The 20,938-nt window shown below is 45.2% G+C and overlaps 1 protein-coding gene across 1 annotated transcript; it reads left to right on the top strand.

Annotated features, from left to right (window-relative positions):
• The first annotated feature begins 3,563 nt into the window (after positions 1-3,563).
• LOC110500230 (neuroepithelial cell-transforming gene 1 protein) lies at positions 3,564-19,970 on the top strand. The gene is made up of 13 exons (XM_036959631.2): positions 3,564-3,885; positions 5,139-5,205; positions 7,046-7,111; positions 9,276-9,341; positions 9,594-9,701; positions 9,901-10,068; positions 11,932-11,994; positions 12,078-12,174; positions 14,211-14,287; positions 15,310-15,567; positions 15,715-15,885; positions 16,098-16,284; positions 18,230-19,970. Exons 1-13 carry the CDS (start codon positions 3,761-3,763, stop codon positions 18,610-18,612), a joined length of 1,836 nt encoding a protein of 611 aa, XP_036815526.1. The 5' UTR covers positions 3,564-3,760; the 3' UTR covers positions 18,613-19,970.
• The last annotated feature ends 968 nt before the right edge of the window (positions 19,971-20,938 follow it).

Below are 20,938 nucleotides of genomic sequence, written 5' to 3' on the forward strand. Positions count from 1 at the left end.
TACCAAACTCACTAAAAGTGGCAGAAATAAAGCCTCTCTTGAAAAAGCCAAACCTTGACCCAGAAAATATAAAAAACTATCGGCCTATATCGAATCTTCCATTCCTCTCAAAAATTTTAGAAAATGCTGTTGCGCAACAACTCACTGCCTTCCTGAAGACAAACAATGTATACGAAATGCTTCAGTCTGGTTTTAGACCCCATCATAGCACTGAGACGGCACTTGTGAAGGTGGTAAATGACATTTTAATGGCATCGGACCGAGGCTCTGCATCTGTCCTCGTGCTCCTAGACCTTAGTGCTGCTTTTGATACCATCGATCACCACATTCTTTTGGAGAGATTGGAAACCCAAATTGGTCTACAGGGACAAGTTCTGGCCTGGTTTAGATCTTATCTGTCGGAAAGATATCAGTTTGTCTCTGTGAATGGTCTGTCCTCTGACAAATCAACTGTAAATTTCGGTGTTCCTCAAGGTTCCGTTTTAGGACCACTATTGTTTTCACTATATATTTTACCTCTTGGGGATGTTATTCGAAAACATAATGTTAACTTTCACTGCTATGCGGATGACACACAGCTGTACATTTCAATTAAACATGGTGAAGCCCCAAAATTGCCCTTGCTAGAAGAATGTGTTTCAGACATAAGGAAGTGGATGGCTGCAAACTTTCTACTTTTAAACTCGGACAAAACAGAGATGCTTGTTCTAGGTCCCAAGAAACAAAGAGATCTTCTGTTGAATCTGACAATTAATCTTAATGGTTGTACAGTCGTCTCAAATAAAACTGTGAAGGACCTCGGCGTTACTCTGGACCCTGATCTCTCTTTTGAAGAACATATCAAGACCATTTCAAGGACAGCTTTTTTCCATCTACGTAACATTGCAAAAATCAGGAACTTTCTGTCCAAAAATGATGCAGAAAAATTAATCCATGCTTTTGTCACTTCCAGGTTAGACTACTGCAATGCTCTGCTTTCCGGCTACCCGGATAAAGCACTAAATAAACTTCAGTTAGTGCTAAATACGGCTGCTAGAATCCTGACTAGAACCAAACAATTTGATCATATTACTCCAGTGCTAGCCTCTCTACACTGGCTTCCTGTCAAAGCAAGGGCTGATTTCAAGGTTTTACTGCTAACCTACAAAGCATTACATGGGCTTGCTCCTATCTATCTCTCTGATTTGGTCCTGCCGTACATACCTACACGTACGCTACGGTCACAAGACGCAGGCCTCCTAATTGTCCCTAGAATTTTTAAGCAAACAGCTGGAGGCAGGGCTTTCTCCTATAGAGCTCCATTTTTATGGAACGGTCTGCCTACCCATGTCAGAGACGCAAACTCGGTCTCAACCTTTAAGTCTCTACTGAAGACTCATCTCTTCAGTGGGTCATATGATTGAGTGTAGTCTGGCCCAGGAGTGGGAGGGTGAACGGAAAGGCTCTGGAGCAACGAACCACCCTTGCTGTCTCTGCCTGGCCGGTTCCCCTCTTTCCACTGGGATTCTCTGCCTCTAACCCTATTACAGGGGCTGAGTCACTGGCTTTACTGGGGCTCTCTCATGCCGTCCCTGGAGGGGGTGCGTCACCTGAGTGGGTTGAGTCACTGATGTGGTCATCCTGTCTGGGTTGGCGCCCCCCCCCCCCCCCTTAAGTTGTGCCGTGGCGGAGGTCTTTGTGGGCTATACTCAGCCTTGTCTCAGGATGGTAAGTTGGTGGTTGAAGATATCCCTCTAGTGGTGTGGGGGCTGTGCTTTGGCAAAGTGGGTGGGGTTATATCCTTCCTGTTTGGCCCTGTCCGGGGGTGTCCTCGGAGTGGGCCACAGTGTCTCCTGACCCCTCCTGTCTCAGCCTCCAGTATTTATGCTGCAGTAGTTTATGTGTCGGGGGGCTAGGGTCAGTTTGTTATATCTGGAGTACTTCTCCTGTCCTATTCGGTGTCCTGTGTGAATCTAAGTGTGCGTTCTCTAATTCTCTCCTTCTCTCTTTCTCTCTCTCGGAGGACCTGAGCCCTAGGACCATGCCCCAGGACTACCTGACATGATGACTCCTTGCTGTCCCCAGTCCACCTGGCTGTGCTGCTGCTCCAGTTTCAACTGACCTGAGCCCTAGGACCATGCCCCAGGAATACCTGACATGATGACTCCTTGCTGTCCCCAGTCCACCTGACTGTGCTGCTGCTCCAGTTTCAACTATTCTGCCTTATTATTATTCGACCATGCTGGTCATTTATGAACATTTGAACATCTTGACCATGTTTTGTTATAATCTCCACCCGGCACAGCCAGAAGAGGACTGGCCACCCCACATAGCCTGGTTCCTCTCTAGGTTTCTTCCTAGGTTTTGGCCTTTCTAGGGAGTTTTTCCTAGCCACCGTGCTTCTTCACCTGCATTGCTTGCTGTTTGGGGTTTTAGGCTGGGTTTCTGTACAGCACTTTGAGATATCAGCTGATGTACGAAGGGCTATATAAAATAAATTTGATTGATTGATTGAAAAAGGGTTTGCCAGTAGATTGTTGACTTGATTCATAATGACTGCTAGCCAAGATTTTGAAAGTTTGTTGACATGGTCAGTCCAATCAAAGCTACTGTACATATAACGTGATTTGACGTACTTTTATCTGTGGCCAATGACCTTGAGCCTTCTTGGAAAGACACTTCTAATGTAACTCTATGGCAGCACCCAAGGGGCTAGAATTTCGTAACTCTTGTCTTAGACTTGGCGGTGACGTTGTGTCCCCATGAGTGACAGAACACTGAGCCAATCACAGAGCACCATATTTTCTGCTGGCTTGCCCCACCACCACAGAAAGCACTGAGCTAGGCTGAAACACCTGCATTTTGGAGCCGCCTTACTCTAGAAAACAAAAAAGAGAATGTTTGTATGCAGCTTTATTAACGCAAACTGACATGTGACACGTATTAATGCCAACATAGCATGTAAAACAGGCAAGCCCTGCCCCACCTGCCTTGAATAATGGGTCACCACTGCTTGGCATAGATTGTTCAAGTGGACCTAAACCATTCCATAAAAATGCACCCCACACCATAACACTGTATCCCTCATTTACTCAAGTGTTTCCTTTATTTGGGCAGTTACCAGGATGCCTACAGTCGGGAAAAGAGTTTGTGCAGCATGCAAGCTAAATATAGTTTGTTGCATTGTGACCACAGACATATACTCCATAGAAATGATTTGTAACCTCTTACCCTGGCAATTTGACTGCTAAACTAATGGGTACTCAAGCAAATGGATGCCGGTCCTGATTTGAATGGGAACTGCCATCTATAGATTATATTTCTATGGTTGGTTGTTGTTGTCAGTTTCCCTTTTGCAGATTTCAAAATACAATCGCGGGAAAAACGTACAGTTTGGAAAGCAAATGCCTTCTACTGAAAAGAGAGAACCAATAGAATAAAAACAATTCTCAACAACTCCCAATTTTTTAGTTAACAGCCGCATTAATCACTTAATCGGGCCATGCTTAATCCGGCCATGTTTCTCACTGAAGTGAATTTACTGAGAGACCGCCAACGTGCTTTTCCTCAATATTCTTTTCAGTAAATTAACTCCTCCCACTCGAAATCCTCAAGCTTTCCCTCATTGGCCGATTTGTGATATTCCGCCATATTCAAACTTCCGCCGTCACTTTTGGTTGGATTGATCGATTTACTGCGGATTTCTTTCATCCATCGTTGCAATTTCCATTGTTTTGAATTAGCGATATTAGCTAGCTTCCTACTACACCCAACCTCTAAAATGGAGGAGTCAGAGGTGGGCGAATTATCTGTGGAAGACGAGCCGAAGAGACGAAGGATTTCCTCGAAGAGAACGTCCACGGTCAACTCAGAAACCTCCCCCGCCACTGTCAACAACTCCAAAAAGTAAGAAGCGATGGGTAATATTGATACATTGAATGTGTGTTTCTAGACTAAAAAAAATAATATTCAAGATTAGCCCGATATGCTAGCCAGATTTGGAACCTAAAATTTGTCACATCACATGGTAAATCCATTTAATAATGGTTCAATCAATAAAATATGGATTTAGGTTGGCCTTCATGTTACTGTGGCTAGTTAGCCAAACGTATCAAGCTAGGGTCCCCTGATTTTAACGTATGGGTCATGTGCTCTGTTTACATTTTCTAGTAAATTAGCCTCAAACAAACACTGCATCGTGAACTATAATTCTGGATTTGCACTCTAGTAAGTTAACGTTAGAGTAGTTAGTTAGCTAAGTTAACATGTATTGGCTATACTAACTAGTAACGTTATGTAGCTAACTAGTTTCGTTTGATTTTTTTTATTTAGACAAAACAAAATGTTCAGTTTGAGTAGTCTCAAATTTGCCTAAAATAGTTAGCTAGCTAACTACGTCCATAGCAGTACATCAGTGGACCACCCCACAGCCTTTTAGAGGCATCTGATGCTGAACTTACTATCAATCTCCTGAGGAAAGAGTCCATCAAAAGATAACATTGTTCTTCTATATCGGTGTTGTAGGTTTATCTAGAACACCTTTTCAGGAAAGTTGTATGCTTTGCCTCAAACATACTGACGAGACCACCATCGCATGTTGATTTTTGTCCACCCACACCAGACGCGATCAGGACACCCAGGTTGAAATATCAAAACAAACTCTGAACCAAATATATTAATTTTGGGACAGGTCAAAAAGCATTAACTCTTTTGGCAGTTTAGCTCGTTTGCTGTTGCTAGCAAATTTCTCCTGTAATATAAAAAATACTCCGATAATTAATCCACAGATAAACGGGTAAACCGAGTAGGTTTTTAGTCATCTTTCCTCCTCCAGGCTTCATTTTCTTTGGACTTTATATTGCGGTTGGCAAGCTACATTGCAATACATTTTTAACTGCTTTTCGACCTGTCCTCCAATTTAATATAGTTTGTTAAGAGATCGTTTTGATATTTCAACATGCTGGTCGTGTCTGGTGTGGGTGGACGAAATCAACATGTAAGTCTACACTTAACACCAAAAGTATGATTTGTGTGTGTGTGTCTGATTTGTCAAAGAGTCAGATTCCATACGCCCTAGGTAGGGGCATTTGAGTTGGGATACAGTATGAATATCTCAAATAGTGTTTTATTTCTGCCTGTTTTCCTTTCTCTCACTGTAGACCTCCACTGTGCCGAGGGAGTTCCTTCACCTTTCTGACTCCAGGAACACCATGGGACTTCAGTCTGGTGAGTAGTACTAAACTAATGTAACGCCAACATCAATCCAGCATCTATCTCTGTCTTTATCAATTACTACGAAGTCAGTCAATAAACTTTTAACACAGTACAAAAATAATTACTTCATTTATTTCAATGTGAAATGTACAGTGCCTTGTAAAATTATTATGTCCCCTTGTTTAGACAAGCCTAAGTGTAAAGGAGTCACAAATCACATAAGTTACATGGATTCACTCTGTGTGAAATAATAGGGATTGACATGATTTTTGAATGACTAACCCTTCCTCTGCCCCCCCCCCCCCATACATACAACAACTGTAAGGTTCCTCAGTCAAGTATTTCAAGCACAGATTCAACTTCAAAGACCAGGGAGCTTTTTGAAAGCCTCATAAATAAGGGCAGTGATTGCTAGGTAACAATAACTCATCAGACATCGAATATCTCTTTACGCGTAGTCAAGTTAATAATTATGCTGTGGATTATGTATTAAACCACCTAGACACATCACAGATACAGTTGTCCTGAACTGAGCTTCAGGACAAGAATTAAACTGCTGAGAGATTTAGTTACCATGAGGCCTACAGAGTTCAATGGTTGTCTTTTGGGAAAACTGTAGTGACTCACAATAATTACCTAAATGACAGAGTGAAAAGAAGAATACAAATATACAGAATAAAAAATATTCCAAAATATGCAGGGAGGAAAAAAAACAGCAAAGGAATACACTTTTTTGGTATAAAGAGAAACTAGGTGGGGCTAAGCAAAGACTAAATCCTAGAAGAAACCGTCTGCATTCCACCAGACACTGGGAGAGGAAATCAGCTTTCAGCAGGACAATGAACTACAACACAAGGCCAAATCTACACTGGAGTTGCTTACAAAGAAGACAATGTTTTTGAGTGGCCATATTACAGCTTTGACTTAAATCTGCTTGAAAATCATTAGCAAGTTTAGAAAATTGCTCAATAGCCATGATCCCCAACAGAGCTTGAAGAATTTTGAAAAAAATAATGGATAGGGCCTCCCGGGTGGCGCAGTGGTTAAGGGCGCTGTACTGCAACGCCAGCTGTGCCATCAGAGTCCCTGGGTTTGCGCCCAGGCTCTGTCGTAACCGGCCGCGACCGGGAGGTCCGTGGGGCGACGCACAATTGGCCTAGCGTCGCCCGGGTTAGGGAGGGCTTGGTCGGTAGGGGTGTCCTTGTCTCATCGCGCACCAGCGACTCCTGTGGCGGGCTGGGCGCAGTGTACGCTAGCCAAGGTGACCAGGTGCACGGTGTTTCCTCCGGCGCATTGGTGCGGCTGGCTTCCGGGTTGGATGTGCGCTGTGTTAAGAAGCAGTGCGGCTTGGTTGGGTTGTGTATCGGAGGACGCATGACTTTCAACCTTCGTCTCTCCCGAGCCCGTACGGGAGTTGTAGCGATGAGACAAGATAGTACAATTGGATACCACGAAATTGGGGAGAATTCAACAAAAAAATGTATAAATATTGCACAATCCAGGTGTGCAAAGCTCTTAGAGATTTACCCAGAAGACCCGCAACTTTAATCAATGCTAAAGGTGTTTCTAACATGTATTGACTCGGGGAGCTGAATACTTATGCAACTACTATATTTGTATTCATCTTTTATCATTTTTCTTCCATTTTGACATATGAGTATTTTGTGTAGATCGTCGACAACAACAAAAAATACGATTCCATCCATTGTAAATCCCACTTTGTAACACAATAAAATGTGAAGAAATTCAAGGGGGTTTGAGTACTTTTGCAAGGTACTGTATATTCACATTTTTAAATCTTGTGAAGGTTAGCAACACACTCATTCTGTACACGTGTTTATCTTTCCCACAGAAGAGGAAACACAAAGAGCCCAAGGATGATGACACTGTCAGTCTGTCCAGCTTTGACCTCAAAGTAGTAAGCCAAGGCTCCACCAAATGTTACACGTTTTCTGAGGATTAATACACGCCCCCGCCCCATGTGATATATGTATATACTGCATACCGGTAGACTATATCCTGCCCCCCCCCCAATGTGATATATGTACAGTGCCTTGCGAAAGTATTCGGCCCCCTTGAACTTTGCGACCTTTTGCCACATTTCAGGCTTCAAACATAAAGATATAAAACTGTATTTTTTTGTGAAGAATCAACAACAAGTGGGACACAATCATGAAGTGGAACGACATTTATTGGATATTTCAAACTTTTTTAACAAATCAAAAACTGAAAAATTGGGCGTGCAAAATGATTCAGCCCCTTTACTTTCAGAGCAGCAAACTCTCTCCAGAAGTTCAGTGAGGATCTCTGAATGATCCAATGTTGACCTAAATGACTAATGATGATAAATACAATCCACCTGTGTGTAATCAAGTCTCCGTATAAATGCACCTGCACTGTGATAGTCTCAGAGGTCCGTTAAAAGCGCAGAGAGCATCATGAAGAACAAGGAACACACCAGGCAGGTCCGAGATACTGTTGTGGAGAAGTTTAAAGCCGGATTTGGATACAAAAAGATTTCCCAAGCTTTAAACATCCCAAGGAGCACTGTGCAAGCGATAATATTGAAATGGAAGGAGTATCAGACCACTGCAAATCTACCAAGACCTGGCCGTCCCTCTAAACTTTCAGCTCATACAAGGAGAAGACTGATCAGAGATGCAGCAAAGAGGCCCATGATCACTCTGGATGAACTGCAGAGATCTACAGCTGAGGTGGGAGACTCTGTCCATAGGACAACAATCAGTCGTATATTGCACAAATCTGGCCTTTATGGAAGAGTGGCAAGAAGAAAGCCATTTATTAAAGATATCCATAAAAAGTGTTGTTTAAAGTTTGCCACAAGCCACCTGGGAGACACACCAAACATGTGGAAGAAGGTGCTCTGGTCAGATGAAACCAAAATGGAACTTTTTGGCAACAATGCAAAACGTTATGTTTGGCGTAAAAGCAACACAGCTGAACAAACCATCCCCACTGTCAAACATGGTGGTGGCAGCATCATGGTTTGGGCCTGCTTTTCTTCAGCAGGGACAGGGAAGATGGTTAAAATTGATGGGAAGATGGATGGAGCCAAATACAGGACCATTCTGGAAGAAAACCTGATGGAGTCTGCAAAAGACCTGAGACTGGGACGGAGATTTGTCTTCCAACAAGACAATGATCCAAAACATAAAGCAAAATCTACAATGGAATGGTTCAAAAATAAACATATCCAGGTGTTAGAATGGCCAAGTCAAAGTCCAGACCTGAATCCAATCGAGAATCTGTGGAAAGAACTGAAAACTGCTGTTCACAAATGCTCTCCATCCAACCTCACTGAGCTTGAGCTGTTTTGCAAGGAGGAATGGGAAAAAAATTCAGTCTCTCGATGTGCAAAACTGATAGAGACATAACAGCTGTAAGTCGCTTGGGGTATCGCAGCAAAAGGTGGCGCTACAAAGTATTAACTTAAGGGAGCTGAGTAATTTTGCACGCCCAATTTTTCAGTTTTTGATTTGTTAAAAAAGTTTGAAATATCCAATAAATGTCGTTCCACTTCATGATTGTGTCCCACTTGTTGTTGATTCTTCACAAAAAAATACAGTTTTATATCTTTGTTTGAAGCCTGAAATGTGGCAAAAGGTCGCAAAGTTCAAGGGGGCCGAATACTTTCGCGAGGCACTGTATATACAGCATGCCAGTAGGCTATATCCTGCCCCCCATGTGATATATGTATATATCCTGCCCCCCACCCCCCCCCCCCCATGTGATATATGTATATACAGCATGCCAGTAGGCTATATCCTGCCCCCCACCCCCCATGTGATATATGTATATACAGCATGCCAGTAGGCTATATCCTGCCCCCCACCCCATGTGATATATGTATGTACAGCATGCCAGTAGGCTATATCCTGCCCCCCACCCCCCATGTGATATATGTATGTACAGCATGCCAGTAGGCTATATCCTGCCCCCCACCCCCCATGTGATATATGTATATACAGCATGCCAGTAGGCTATATCCTGCCCCCCCCCCCCCTAACGGCCTTGTGAGCGTCACTGACTAGTCTAAGCCTTCTCTGGTACCATCTTTACAGAAGAGAAAACGCAAAGAGAAAAAGGAGGATGACGACACCGTCAGTCTGTCCAGTTTTGACCTCAAAGTAAGTCGACAGAGAGGAATGCCTCACTTCTAGTCCTTAGGACACTTTGCTGTGTTTTTTTTAATGTATTATTTCTTACATTTGGCACAAGCATTTTGCTACACTCGCAATAACATCTGCTCACCATGTGTAAGTGACCAATATATATGTGAGAAGTGGAGTAAAGCAAAGCGATAGGGTCGTTAGTTATATCCCCTGGGTATGTATTCAGATTGCTGTCCGTAACAATGATTTCACTCCTCTGTATTGCAGGAGCCCAGTAACAAGCGTGTGCGACCACTGAGCCGGGTGTCATCTCTGGCTAACCTGATCTCCCCTTCCAAGAATGGAGCCGTCCGACGCTTTGGTCAAACCATCCAGGTATGGTATATATCATGCTGTCATAACTCCAGACAGAAGCCAATGGCACGTGACCTGATAGCAGATCATTTTTGTTGTTGTGTGGATTTTGTTTAATGAACAGCAGGAAGTTATAGAGAAGGAGATTGACAGTAGTGGCACGGACAGAGAAGCCCGAGACCAGACTCTGGCGTGTCTAAATTATTACTCGTGTCCTCAGAACATGTCGCTGCGGGGTGACAGCAAGTCGCCGGGGGCGTCCCTGAAGTCGTGCAGTAAGGCAGCGGGCCCAACACCTCCCAAACGTAGGAACAGCACTCTGTGGTCTGAAACACTGGACGTTCACCAGAAGAGCACCTTCTCCACCAAAGAGATTAAGAGACAGGAGGTAACATACAACTGTAGCATACGTTATCATCATAGTTCAATGACTTTTATAGATAATGCGTTGTGCCAAGCATAATATAATCACAATATTTCATGCCTTATTATAAACTGGGTGGTTTGAGCCCTGAATTCTGATTGGTTGAAAGCCATGGTATATCAGACCTTATACCACGGATATGACAAAACATTTATTTTTACTGCTCTAATTACGTTGATAACCAGTTTATAATAGCAATAAGGCACCTCGGAGGTTTGTGATATATTGCCAATATACCACGTCTAAGGGCTGTGTCCAGACACTCAGCATTGCGCATAAGAACAGCCCTTAACTGTGGTATATTGGCCATATACCACACCCCCTCTGGCATTATTGCTTAATTATTGTATATGTAGTAGGGCTGGGTGATATAGTTAATGTAATTTATTCTAATTGCGCGATATTCCAAATGCCTGTATCGCAATAATCACGTTTTTATTTTAAAATACATTTTATTTTGTGTTTGTCTGCTTGTTCTCATGATGCCTTGTCGTTCTCGCTCCTGTGCTGTGTGCACTTTCCCATTTACAAACACACCAAGCCCCTGCCCCCGCCACCCACACCAAGCCCCCGCCCCCGCCACCCACACCAAGCCCCGCCACCCACACCAAGCCCCTCCCCTGCCGCCCACACCAAGCCCCCGCCGCTCACACCAAGTCCCTGCCCCCGCCACCCACACCAAGCCCCTGCCACCCACACCAAGCCCCTCCCCCCGCCACCCACACCAAGCCCCTGCCACCCACACCAAGCCCCTGCCACCCACACCAAGCCCCTGCCACCCACACCAAGCCCCTGCCACCCACACCAAGCCCCTGCCACCCACACCAAGCCCCCGCCACCCACACCAAGCCCCTCCCCTGCCGCCCACACCAAGCCCCCGCCGCCCACACCAAGCCCCTCCCCTGCCACCCACACCAAGCCCCTGCCACCCACACCAAGCCCCCGCCACCCACACCAAGCCCCCGCCACCCACACCAAGCCCCTCCCCTGCCACCCACACCAAGCCCCCGCCACCCACACCAAGCCCCTCCCCCCGCCACCCACACCAAGCCCCTCCCCCTGCCACCCACACCAAGCCCCTGCCACCCACACCAAGCCCCTCCCCCCGCCACCCACACCAAGCCCCTGCCACCCACACCAAGCCCCTCCCCCCGCCACCCACACCAAGCCCCTGCCACCCACACCAAGCCCCCGCCACCCACCCACACCAAGCCCCTCCCCTGCCACCCACCCACACCAAGCCCCTCCCCCCGCCACCCACACCAAGCCCCTCCCCCCGCCGCCCACACCAAGCCCCTCCTCCCCCGCCGCCCACACCAAGCCCCTCCCCCTGCCACAGATCCAGAGCAGACGCTGCTGAAAAGTGCGTATCAATGAACATTGATTTAGGAAAATAAGACCACGTACAGCACCAAAATAAACCAATATGATTTTTAGGCCGTGTCACCCAGCCCTAGTATGTAGTAAGGGGATTGATGTCATAGTTTGCAGTTTGTGTCAGAGTTCGATATGTACTCTTTGTCTGGTATGGAATAAAAATAAAAAATTTTTTATTTTATTTAATTTATTTTATTTATTTTATTTTACCTTTTACCTTTTAACCAGGCAAGTCAGTTAAGAACAAATTCTTATTTTCAATGACGGCCTTGGAACAGTGGGTTAACTGCCTGTTCAGGGGCAGAACGACAGATTTGTACCTTGTCAGATCGGGGGTTTGAACTCACAACCTTCCGGTTACTAGTTCAACGCTCTAACCACTAGGCTACCCTGCCGCCATGATGAATTCAGAAGTGGCAAGTCTTATTGACCACATAATGTTCTCTCTAGGCCATTCATGAGCTATCCAGAGGAGAACAGGACCTTATTGAAGACCTCCAAATGGCACGAAAGGTACAATAAATGATTCAATTAACAAGTTTGTCTCTTCCCCTCGTGAAGCTGATTGACCTTAGCTTTCATTTCTTGTTCAACAGGCATATCATGATCCCATGCTGAAGCTTTCCATCATGACAGAGGAGGAGCTAACTCATATATTTGGAGATCTGGATTCTTACATTCCACTTCATGAAGGTACTAGGTCTTCATCGTATTCGTACATTCCACTTCATGAAGGTACTAGGTCTTCATCATATTCGTACATTCCACTTCATGAAGGTACTAGGTCTTCATCGTATTCGTACATTCCACTTCATGAAGGTACTAGGTCTTCATCATATTCGTACATTCCACTTCATGAAGGTACTAGGTCTTCGTCATACATTCCACTTCATGAAGGTACTAGGTCTTCATCATATTCGTACATTCCACTTCATGAAGATACTAGATCTTCATTATATTTACTACTAGCCTCAACAGGGTTGGGGGTCAATTCCAGTTAATTTTAATTACATTTTAGTTTCAAGAATTGGAGTTGGATTTTCCATTTACTTCCTAAATTGAAATGGAATTGACCCCAGCTCTAAGCATTAGTGTCAATAGTGCTGCCAACTCTTTATTTGAGAGTTGGTGGCTACTGGTTTAGTAACCCCCAATACGCCCTCTGGTGGCTACTGGTTTAGTAACCCTCAATACGCCCTCTGGTGGCTACTGGTTTAGTAACCCCCGATACGCCCTCTGGTGGCTACTGGTTTAGTAACCCCCAATAGGCCCTCTGGTGGCTACTGGTTTAGTAACCCCCGATACGCCCTCTGGTGGCTACTGGTTTAGTAACCCCCGATACGCCCTCTGGTGGCTACTGGTTTAGTAACCCCCGATACGCCCTCTGGTGGCTACTGGTTTAGTAACCCCCGATACGCCCTCTGGTGGCTACTGGTTTAGTAACCCCCGATACGCCCTCTGGTGGCTACTGGTTTAGTAACCCCCGATACGCCCTCTGGTGGCTACTGGTTTAGTAACCCCCGATACGCCCTCTGGTGGCTACTGGTTTAGTAACCCCCGATACGCCCTCTGGTGGCTACTGGTTTAGTAACCCCCGATTCGCCCTCTGGTGGCTACTGGTTTAGTAACCCCCGATACGCCCTCTGGTGGCTACTGGTTTTAGTAACCCCCGATACGCCCTCTGGTGGCTACTGGTTTTAGTAACCCCCGATACGCCCTCTGGTGGCTACTGGTTTAGTAACCCCCGATACGCCCTCTGGTGGCTACTGGTTTAGTAACCCCCGATACGCCCTCTGGTGGCTACTGGTTTAGTAACCCCCGATACGCCCTCTGGTGGCTACTGGTTTAGTAACCCCCGATACGCCCTCTGGTGGCTACTGGTTTAGTAACCCCCGATACGCCCTCTGGTGGCTACTGGTTTAGTAACCCCCGATACGCCCTCTGGTGGCTACTGGTTTAGTAACCCCCGATACGCCCTCTGGTGGCTACTGGTTTAGTAACCCCCGATACGCCCTCTGGTGGCTACTGGTTTAATAACCCCCGATACGCCCTCTGGTGGCTACTGGTTTAGTAACCCCCAATACGCCCTCTGGTGGCTACTGGTTTAGTAACCCCCAATACGCCCTCTGGTGGCTACTGGTTTAGTAACCCCCAATACGCCCTCTGGTGGCTACTGGTTTAGTAACCCCCAATAGGCCCTCTGGTGGCTACTGGTTTAGTAACCCCCAATAGGCCCTCTGGTGGCTACTGGTTTAGTAACCCCCAATAGGCCCTCTGGTGGCTACTGGTTTAGTAACCCCCAATACGCCCTCTGGTGGCTACTGGTTTAGTAACCCCCAATAGGCCCTCTGGTGGCTACTGGTTTAGTAACCCCCAATAGGCCCTCTGGTGGCTACTGGTTTAGTAACCCCCAATAAGCCCTCTGGTGGCTACAGGTTTAGTAACCCCCAATAGGCCCTCTGGTGGCTACAGGTTTAGTAACCCCCAATAGGCCCTCTGGTGGCTACAGGTTTAGTAACCCCCAATAGGCCCTCTGGTGGCTTCTGGTTTAGTAACCCCCAATACGCCCTCTGGTGGCTACTGGTTTAGTAACCCCCAATAGGCCCTCTGGTGGCTACAGGTTTAGTAACCCCCAATACCAGTGACTACGACAAGACTATTTGAAGAAGAAGAAATCCTCTTGAAATAGAGGGCTGATGGTTTCGTTCGTGTGTTTCTCCTTGCTACAGACTTGTTGGATAAGCTTGCAAAAGGCACCGGTCCTAATGGAACAGTTGGTCAGATTGGACAGATCGTCGTGGACTGGGTAGGTGCCTCCTCTCTTGTGTATTGGGTTTATGGTATTTATCTGTGTATTTTTAATAACCTGCCCAGGGACTGCGGTTGAAAATTAGCCGGCTGGCTAAAACCGGCACTTTTACTGAAACGTTGATTAATGTGCACGGTCCCAGTAAAAATAAAATAAACTCAAACTCATTTGTATATTTCTTTATGGCTATTTTTTCTATTGCGTGAGCTCGAGCGAGTAAGATTTCCAATGTATTAATTACACTTTGCAAATAAACTTGAAATGTAAAATCTTTCTCGCATCGCCAGTATTTAGAATTTAATGTGTTTTGTTTATTTATGAAATGTAGTCCCAGCTTCATGCTCTCGCCCCCCGTGTTGCCTTCATCCACAGATGCCATCTTTGACCTTCTTCTCCCCGTCTTTAGAGAGAGAGGAGTCAGCTGCCATCTTTGACCTTCTTCTCCCCGTCTTTAGAGAGAGGAGTCAGATGCCATCTTTGACCTTCTTCTCCCCGTCTTTAGAGAGAGAGGAGTCAGCTGCCATCTTTGACCTTCTTCTCCCCGTCTTTAGAGGGAGGAGTCAGATGCCATCTTTGACCTTCTTCTCCCCGTCTTTAGAGAGAGAGGAGTCAGATGCCATCTTTGACCTTCTTCTCCCCGTCTTTAGAGAGAGGAGTCAGATGCCATCTTTGACCTTCTTCTCCCCGTCTTTAGAGAGAGGAGTCAGATGCCATCTTTGACCTTCTTCTCCCCGTCTTTAGAGAGAGGAGTCAGATGCCATCTTTGACCTTCTTCTCCCCGTCTTTAGAGAGAGAGGAGTCAGCTGCCATCTTGATCATCTTCTTCTCTTTGATTTAAAAAGCAGACACGTTTCCATGATCTGAAAATGACACTTGTCTTCTTCTCTTCCAAGTTTTCTTTGTCTGAATGTGCACAGGGATGAAACTCCTTTTTTCTTCATTTCTTAATGTTTTGTGGGGGGGGGGGGGTGAGAAAGAGAATGTGTCTTCATCTTCATCACCCCCCTGTCGTCCTCTAGTTGCCAGGTCTGAATGCGTACAGAGACTATTGCAGTAACCAGCTGGCTGCCAAGGCCCTGTTGGACCAGAAGAAGCAGGACCGGAAGGTGCAGGACTTCCTGCAGCGCTGCCTGGAGTCTCCCTTCAGTAGGAAGCTGGACCTGTGGAGCTTCCTGGATATCCCCAGGAGCCGTCTGGTGAAATACCCCCTGCTGCTGAGAGAGATACTGAGACATACACCACCAGATCACCCTGACGTTCCCTGTCTGGAGAAGGCGGTTTGTAGAGAGCACCCACACTACCTTACATCGTCACACAGTTATCGGACACATCATAAGAGTTACAAATGGCACAGCCACACATGCTAATAGAATTCTACATGTATTAAGAGTTGAATTGACTGAGGTGTAACACTGTGATTCCAGATAGCCATCATCCAGGGTGTGCTGTCTGACATCAACATGAGGAAAGGAGAGTCAGAGAGTCAGTACTACATTAATAAGCTGGAGTATCTGGACGACAGGCAGAGAGACCCGCTCATCGACAACTGCAAGACCTTGTTGTGTCACGGAGAGCTACGCAACAAGAGTGGCTCGGTGAGCCTTGTTCAGACACGCTGTATAGCAATATAACCTGTTCTGTATGGCTTTATGCCCCCTCCAACTACCATGTATCCAGGCTTTCTGTTTTTCTTCTCTGTGTAAAGTTGATTAATCAAATGTATTTATAAAGCGTGTGTTTTACATTAGTAGTTGTCACAGTGCTTTACAGTACCGGGCATGTTGTGATAACTCTGTGTGTTGTGTAGAAACTGCACGTGTTCCTGTTCTCTGAGCTGCTGGTGCTGACGAGGCCGGTGACACGTCACGAGCGGAGCTGCTACCAGGTGTACCGTCAGCCCCTCCCCATCAGAGACCTGGCTCTGGAGGACCTGCAGGATGGAGACGTACGCATGGGAGGGTCATTCAGAGGGGCCTTCAGCCAGGGGGAGAAAGGTGAGGAGTTATGGTCTGGGGCTCAATTGTTTCAATTAGACTTTCTTCAATTCCTTGTGTTCTTTTTCAAAAATGCGTTGGACAAGTAGATCTCAGGATTAAATGTCCAGTTTATGAGTTGCTGACACAATATCCTGTGTGTCGTTAACACCACCTATATTTTTCTGGGTTCATGATCCTATTGGGACAGATACTGAGACCAAGGAGATGTGCAGTTTCTTCCAGTTGTGCTTTAGGAGGTATTACAGTGCCTTGCGAAAGTATTCGGCCCCCTTGAACTTTGCGACCTTTTGCCACATTTCAGGCTTCAAACATAAAGATATAAAACTATATTTTTTTGTGAAGAATCAACAACAAGTGGGACACAATCATGAAGTGGAACGACATTTATTGGATATTTCAAACTTTTTTAACAAATCAAAAACTGAAAAATTGGGCGTGCAAAATTATTCAGCCCCCTTAAGTTAATACTTTGTAGCGCCACCTTTTGCTGCGATTACAGCTGTAAGTCGCTTGGGGTATGTCTCTATCAGTTTTGCACATCGAGAGACTGACATTTTTTCCCATTCCTCCTTGCAAAACAGCTCGAGCTCAGTGAGGTTGGATGGAGAGCATTTGTGAATAGCAGTTTTCAGTTCTTTCCACAGATTCTAGATTGGATTCAGGTCTGGACTTTGACTTGGCCATTCTAACACCTGGATATGTTTATTTTTGAACCATTCCATTGTAGATTTTGCTTTATGTTTTGGATCATTGTCTTGTTGGAAGACAAATCTCCATCCCAGTCTCAGGTCTTTTGCAGACTCCATCAGGTTTTCTTCCAGAATGGTCCTGTATTTGGCTCCATCCATCTTCCCATCAATTTTAACCATCTTCCCTGTCCCTGCTGAAGAAAAGCAGGCCCAAACCATGATGCTGCCACCACCATGTTTGACAGTGGGGATGGTGTGTTCAGCTGTGTTGCTTTTACGCCAAACATAACGTTTTGCATTGTTGCCAAAAAGTTCCATTTTGGTTTCATCTGACCAGAGCACCTTCTTCCACATGTTTGGTGTGTCTCCCAGGTGGCTTGTGGCAAACTTTAAACAACACTTTTTATGGATATCTTTAAGAAATGGCTTCCTTCTTGCCACTCTTCCATAAAGGCCAGATTTGTGCAATATACGACTGATTGTTGTCCTATGGACAGAGTCTCCCACCTCAGCTGTAGATCTCTGCAGTTCATCCAGAGTGATCATGGGCCTCTTGGCTGCATCTCTGATCAGTCTTCTCCTTGTATGAGCTGAAAGTTTAGAGGGACGGCCAGGTCTTGGTAGATTTGCAGTGGTCTGATACTCCTTCCATTTCAATATTATCGCTTGCACAGTGCTCCTTGGGATGTTTAAAGCTTGGGAAATATTTTTGTATCCAAATCCGGCTTTAAACTTCTTCACAACAATATCTCGGACCTGCCTGGTGTGTTCCTTGTTCTTCATGATGCTCTCTGCGCTTTTAACGGACCTCTGAGACTATCACAGTGCAGGTGCATTTATACGGAGACTTGATTACACACAGGTGGATTGTATTTATCATCATTAGTCATTTAGGTCAACATTGGATCATTCAGAGATCCTCACTGAACTTCTGGAGAGAGTTTGCTGCACTGAAAGTAAAGGGGCTGAATAATTTTGCACGCCCAATTTTTCAGTTTTTGATTTGTTAAAAAAGTTTGAAATATCCAATAAATGTCGTTCCACTTCATGATTGTGTCCCACTTGTTGTTGATTCTTCACAAACAAAATACAGTTTTATATCTTTATGTTTGAAGCCTGAAATGTGGCAAAAGGTCGCAAAGTTCAAGGGGGCCGAATACTTTCGCAAGGCACTGTATATGTGGATGTGTTTTACCATGAACAACAGTTTATATCATCTTCATTTTTTTTCTCCTTCTCTCGCTGTCCTCCAGCTAAGAACGTGTTCCGCGTGACCTCCCTGGACCCGACCCACGGCCAGTCTCACACTCTGCAGGTCAACGACGTCTTCCACAAGCAGCAGTGGCTCAACTGTCTCCGCAGCGCCATCGACGCCCAACCTCAACAGCAGAGGGCGCCACTCAGAGATCAGCACAGTGAGGCTACAACCATGACCAGGGCCAAGCGTCGTTCTTCTGTGGTGTCCATGTCTGATATGGTGGGGGAAGGGGCAGATGAGAACGTCTGGCACCAGGTCGGTGAGCCAATCCTTGGGTGTAAAGGCACAGAGACACTCCCCGCGTCTGGTTCTTCAAGTAAAATCAAAAGAGAGTGGAGCCGTGGTACTCATCGCAGGAGGAAAGAGACCGGGGTTTAGGAGAACGGAAGAGTCCACGGAGCCTCGTGGGATGTCTACACCTGTACACCTTCATTCATTTGTATTTCTACTGTGTCTTCTTCTTCTATGGTGTTATGTTGGACTTCTTACTTGTGATATTAATGTGGAGGCTACTTGTTTGTGAATTTCCATTACACCTGTCTGTCGAGTAGTGATTTAGCATAAAAGAGTATGTATGACAATAGCAGTGATGTACCATGACGACCATGTAGTAAGCTATGTCAAAACCGTCCAATCACATCCGTCCAGTCTGTGCACTGCAAACCAATGAAATTGAAGAGTTCTGTAAATTTCAGGAGAAAAAAAAGTTATTGGTTTACTTTACAAGGGAATGATATTTGCCAACCAAATTGACTGAAAATGGTTGTTACAGCGATTATGAGAATTAGGATTTTAGGATTAGGATTTTTTTTTTAAATGTTAAAATGACTAACTCTGTTTTTTTATACAAAATAGCACTGTTTTTAGCTCTTAGAATAAGAATAAATGTTGCTTGGAACTGGAATTTATTAACCACTTGATTTGATAAGTCATTATTTCTACAGGGTTGGTCCGTGTGTCCTTCGTTACTATTAAAAAGGCCTCTGCAGGCTTTGTTGAGACGTTTCTCTGTGCCCCAGTATGACAGCCTATTCCATGCTTTTTTTTGGGGGGGGGGGGGGTTTCATAGCCCTATGTGGCCTGGTCAAAAGTAGTTACACTATATCGGGTTGTGGGGTGCCATTTTGAGACTGGAGCCTCTCTTTCCATGCAGCACCATGTGTTGAGGTTGATCTTCAGTAGTGTACACAGTGCAGACCACATGCAAATATTAGTCAACTGTCTGATGTGTTGTTGTGGAGACAAAGGTGACAAAGGATAAAATGAGTATGTTGTTGTGAGAAGGCTCGGCCGATTCTCTACCCTCCTTCACAAGGAAGTGTTCACTCTCTCACATTTTAAAAGTCTTGGATTAGTGTAAGTACGGCAGAAGGGAGTTTCTAACATATTCCTACAACCAGCCCGTTCCTTTTAAATCCGTGAAGGAGAGTGCGCAAGTGTAGGGTATGAGGGCACGCCTGGAGAGAAGGGTAGAGAATTGGACTGCAACTGAGTTGTATTAATGGTGGGAAAGTAAAGGTTTCGGAATGGGTTCTCTTGAGAACTGGAGGTGAGAGAAGCACGAAACTGACACGACAATCAACCACAAGTTATGCTGTGTGCAAAGAGAGGGGAACAAGTATCACTGGAATGCTTTGTGTGAAAAGGGAAAGACCAATTAGATTATGTGAGGGAAAATCTGTGAGAAGCTACCTGTGTTCCTTTTCAATTAAAAATAAAGAGCTTTGATGTTTGAATCGATGCTGTGAGATTTCCGTTTGTCAGCTGTCACTGGTGAAGAGAACAAGACCTCTGATGTGAAGAAAGAGGAAGTCCTCTAGTGTGTGTGTGTGTGTGTGTGTGTGTCAGCATACTCGGAAGCAGACAATGACCGCTAAACCATGCTTATTTGCGCAATCGTTTTAACCCTGGAAAGCCCCTACTTCCATGGCTACATCCACCAAACAAGATGCTCCTTCCCCATTCTCCAACAGACTGTTAACTGTGACAGTTTGTCATTTCAGATAAAAAAGCTAATGTTAACCACACAGTAGTTCTGTATTTCTCCTCAAAAAGTATTGTGAATATGGCACTGCTTGGTGCTCGGTTTACATGTTCCAACATATAACACAATATACAGTACCAGTTTAAAGTTTGGGCACACCTACTCATTCAAGGGTTTTTCTTTATTTTTTACGTATTTCCTGCATAGAATAATAGCGAAGACATCAAAGCTATGAAGTAACACATAGAATCATGTAGTAACTGAAGAAGTGTTAAACAAATCAAAATATATTTTATATTTGAGATCCTTCAAAAGTAGAGGCTCTTTGCCTTGATGACAGCGTTGCACACTCTTGGCATTCTCTCAACCAGCTTCACCTGGAATGATTTTCCAACCGTCTTGAAGGAGTTCCCACATATGCTTGTTGGCTGCTTTTCCTTCACTCTGCGGGCCAACTCATCCCAAACCATCTCAATTGGGTTGAGGTCGGGTGATTGTGGAGGCCAAGTCATCTGATGCAGCACTCCATCACTCTCCTTCTTGGAGAGTCATTGTCCTGTTGAAAAACAAATTATAGTCCCACAAAGCGCAAACCAGATGGGAAGGCGTATCACTGCAGAATAATGTGGTATATATTTGGACTGCAATTTCTGAGGTTGGTAACTCTGGGTCTTCCTTTCCTGTGGTGGTCCTCATGAGAGTCAGTTTCATCATAGCGCT

Source organism: Oncorhynchus mykiss, chromosome 2 (assembly GCF_057628025.1).
Source record: "Oncorhynchus mykiss isolate SJ-2025 chromosome 2, ASM5762802v1, whole genome shotgun sequence".
Lineage (NCBI taxonomy): Eukaryota > Metazoa > Chordata > Actinopteri > Salmoniformes > Salmonidae > Oncorhynchus > Oncorhynchus mykiss.

Bases quoted from the DNA above. Each gene is read 5' to 3' on its own strand.
- LOC110500230 (XM_036959631.2), top strand. From the start codon at position 3,761: ATGGAGGAGTCAGAGGTGGGCGAATTATCTGTGGAAGACGAGCCGAAG. The intron at 5,206-7,045 runs GTGAGTAGTACT...TCTTTCCCACAG, and splicing joins CACCATGGGACTTCAGTCTG to AAGAGGAAACACAAAGAGCC. The intron at 7,112-9,275 runs GTAAGCCAAGGC...CCATCTTTACAG, and splicing joins CCAGCTTTGACCTCAAAGTA to AAGAGAAAACGCAAAGAGAA.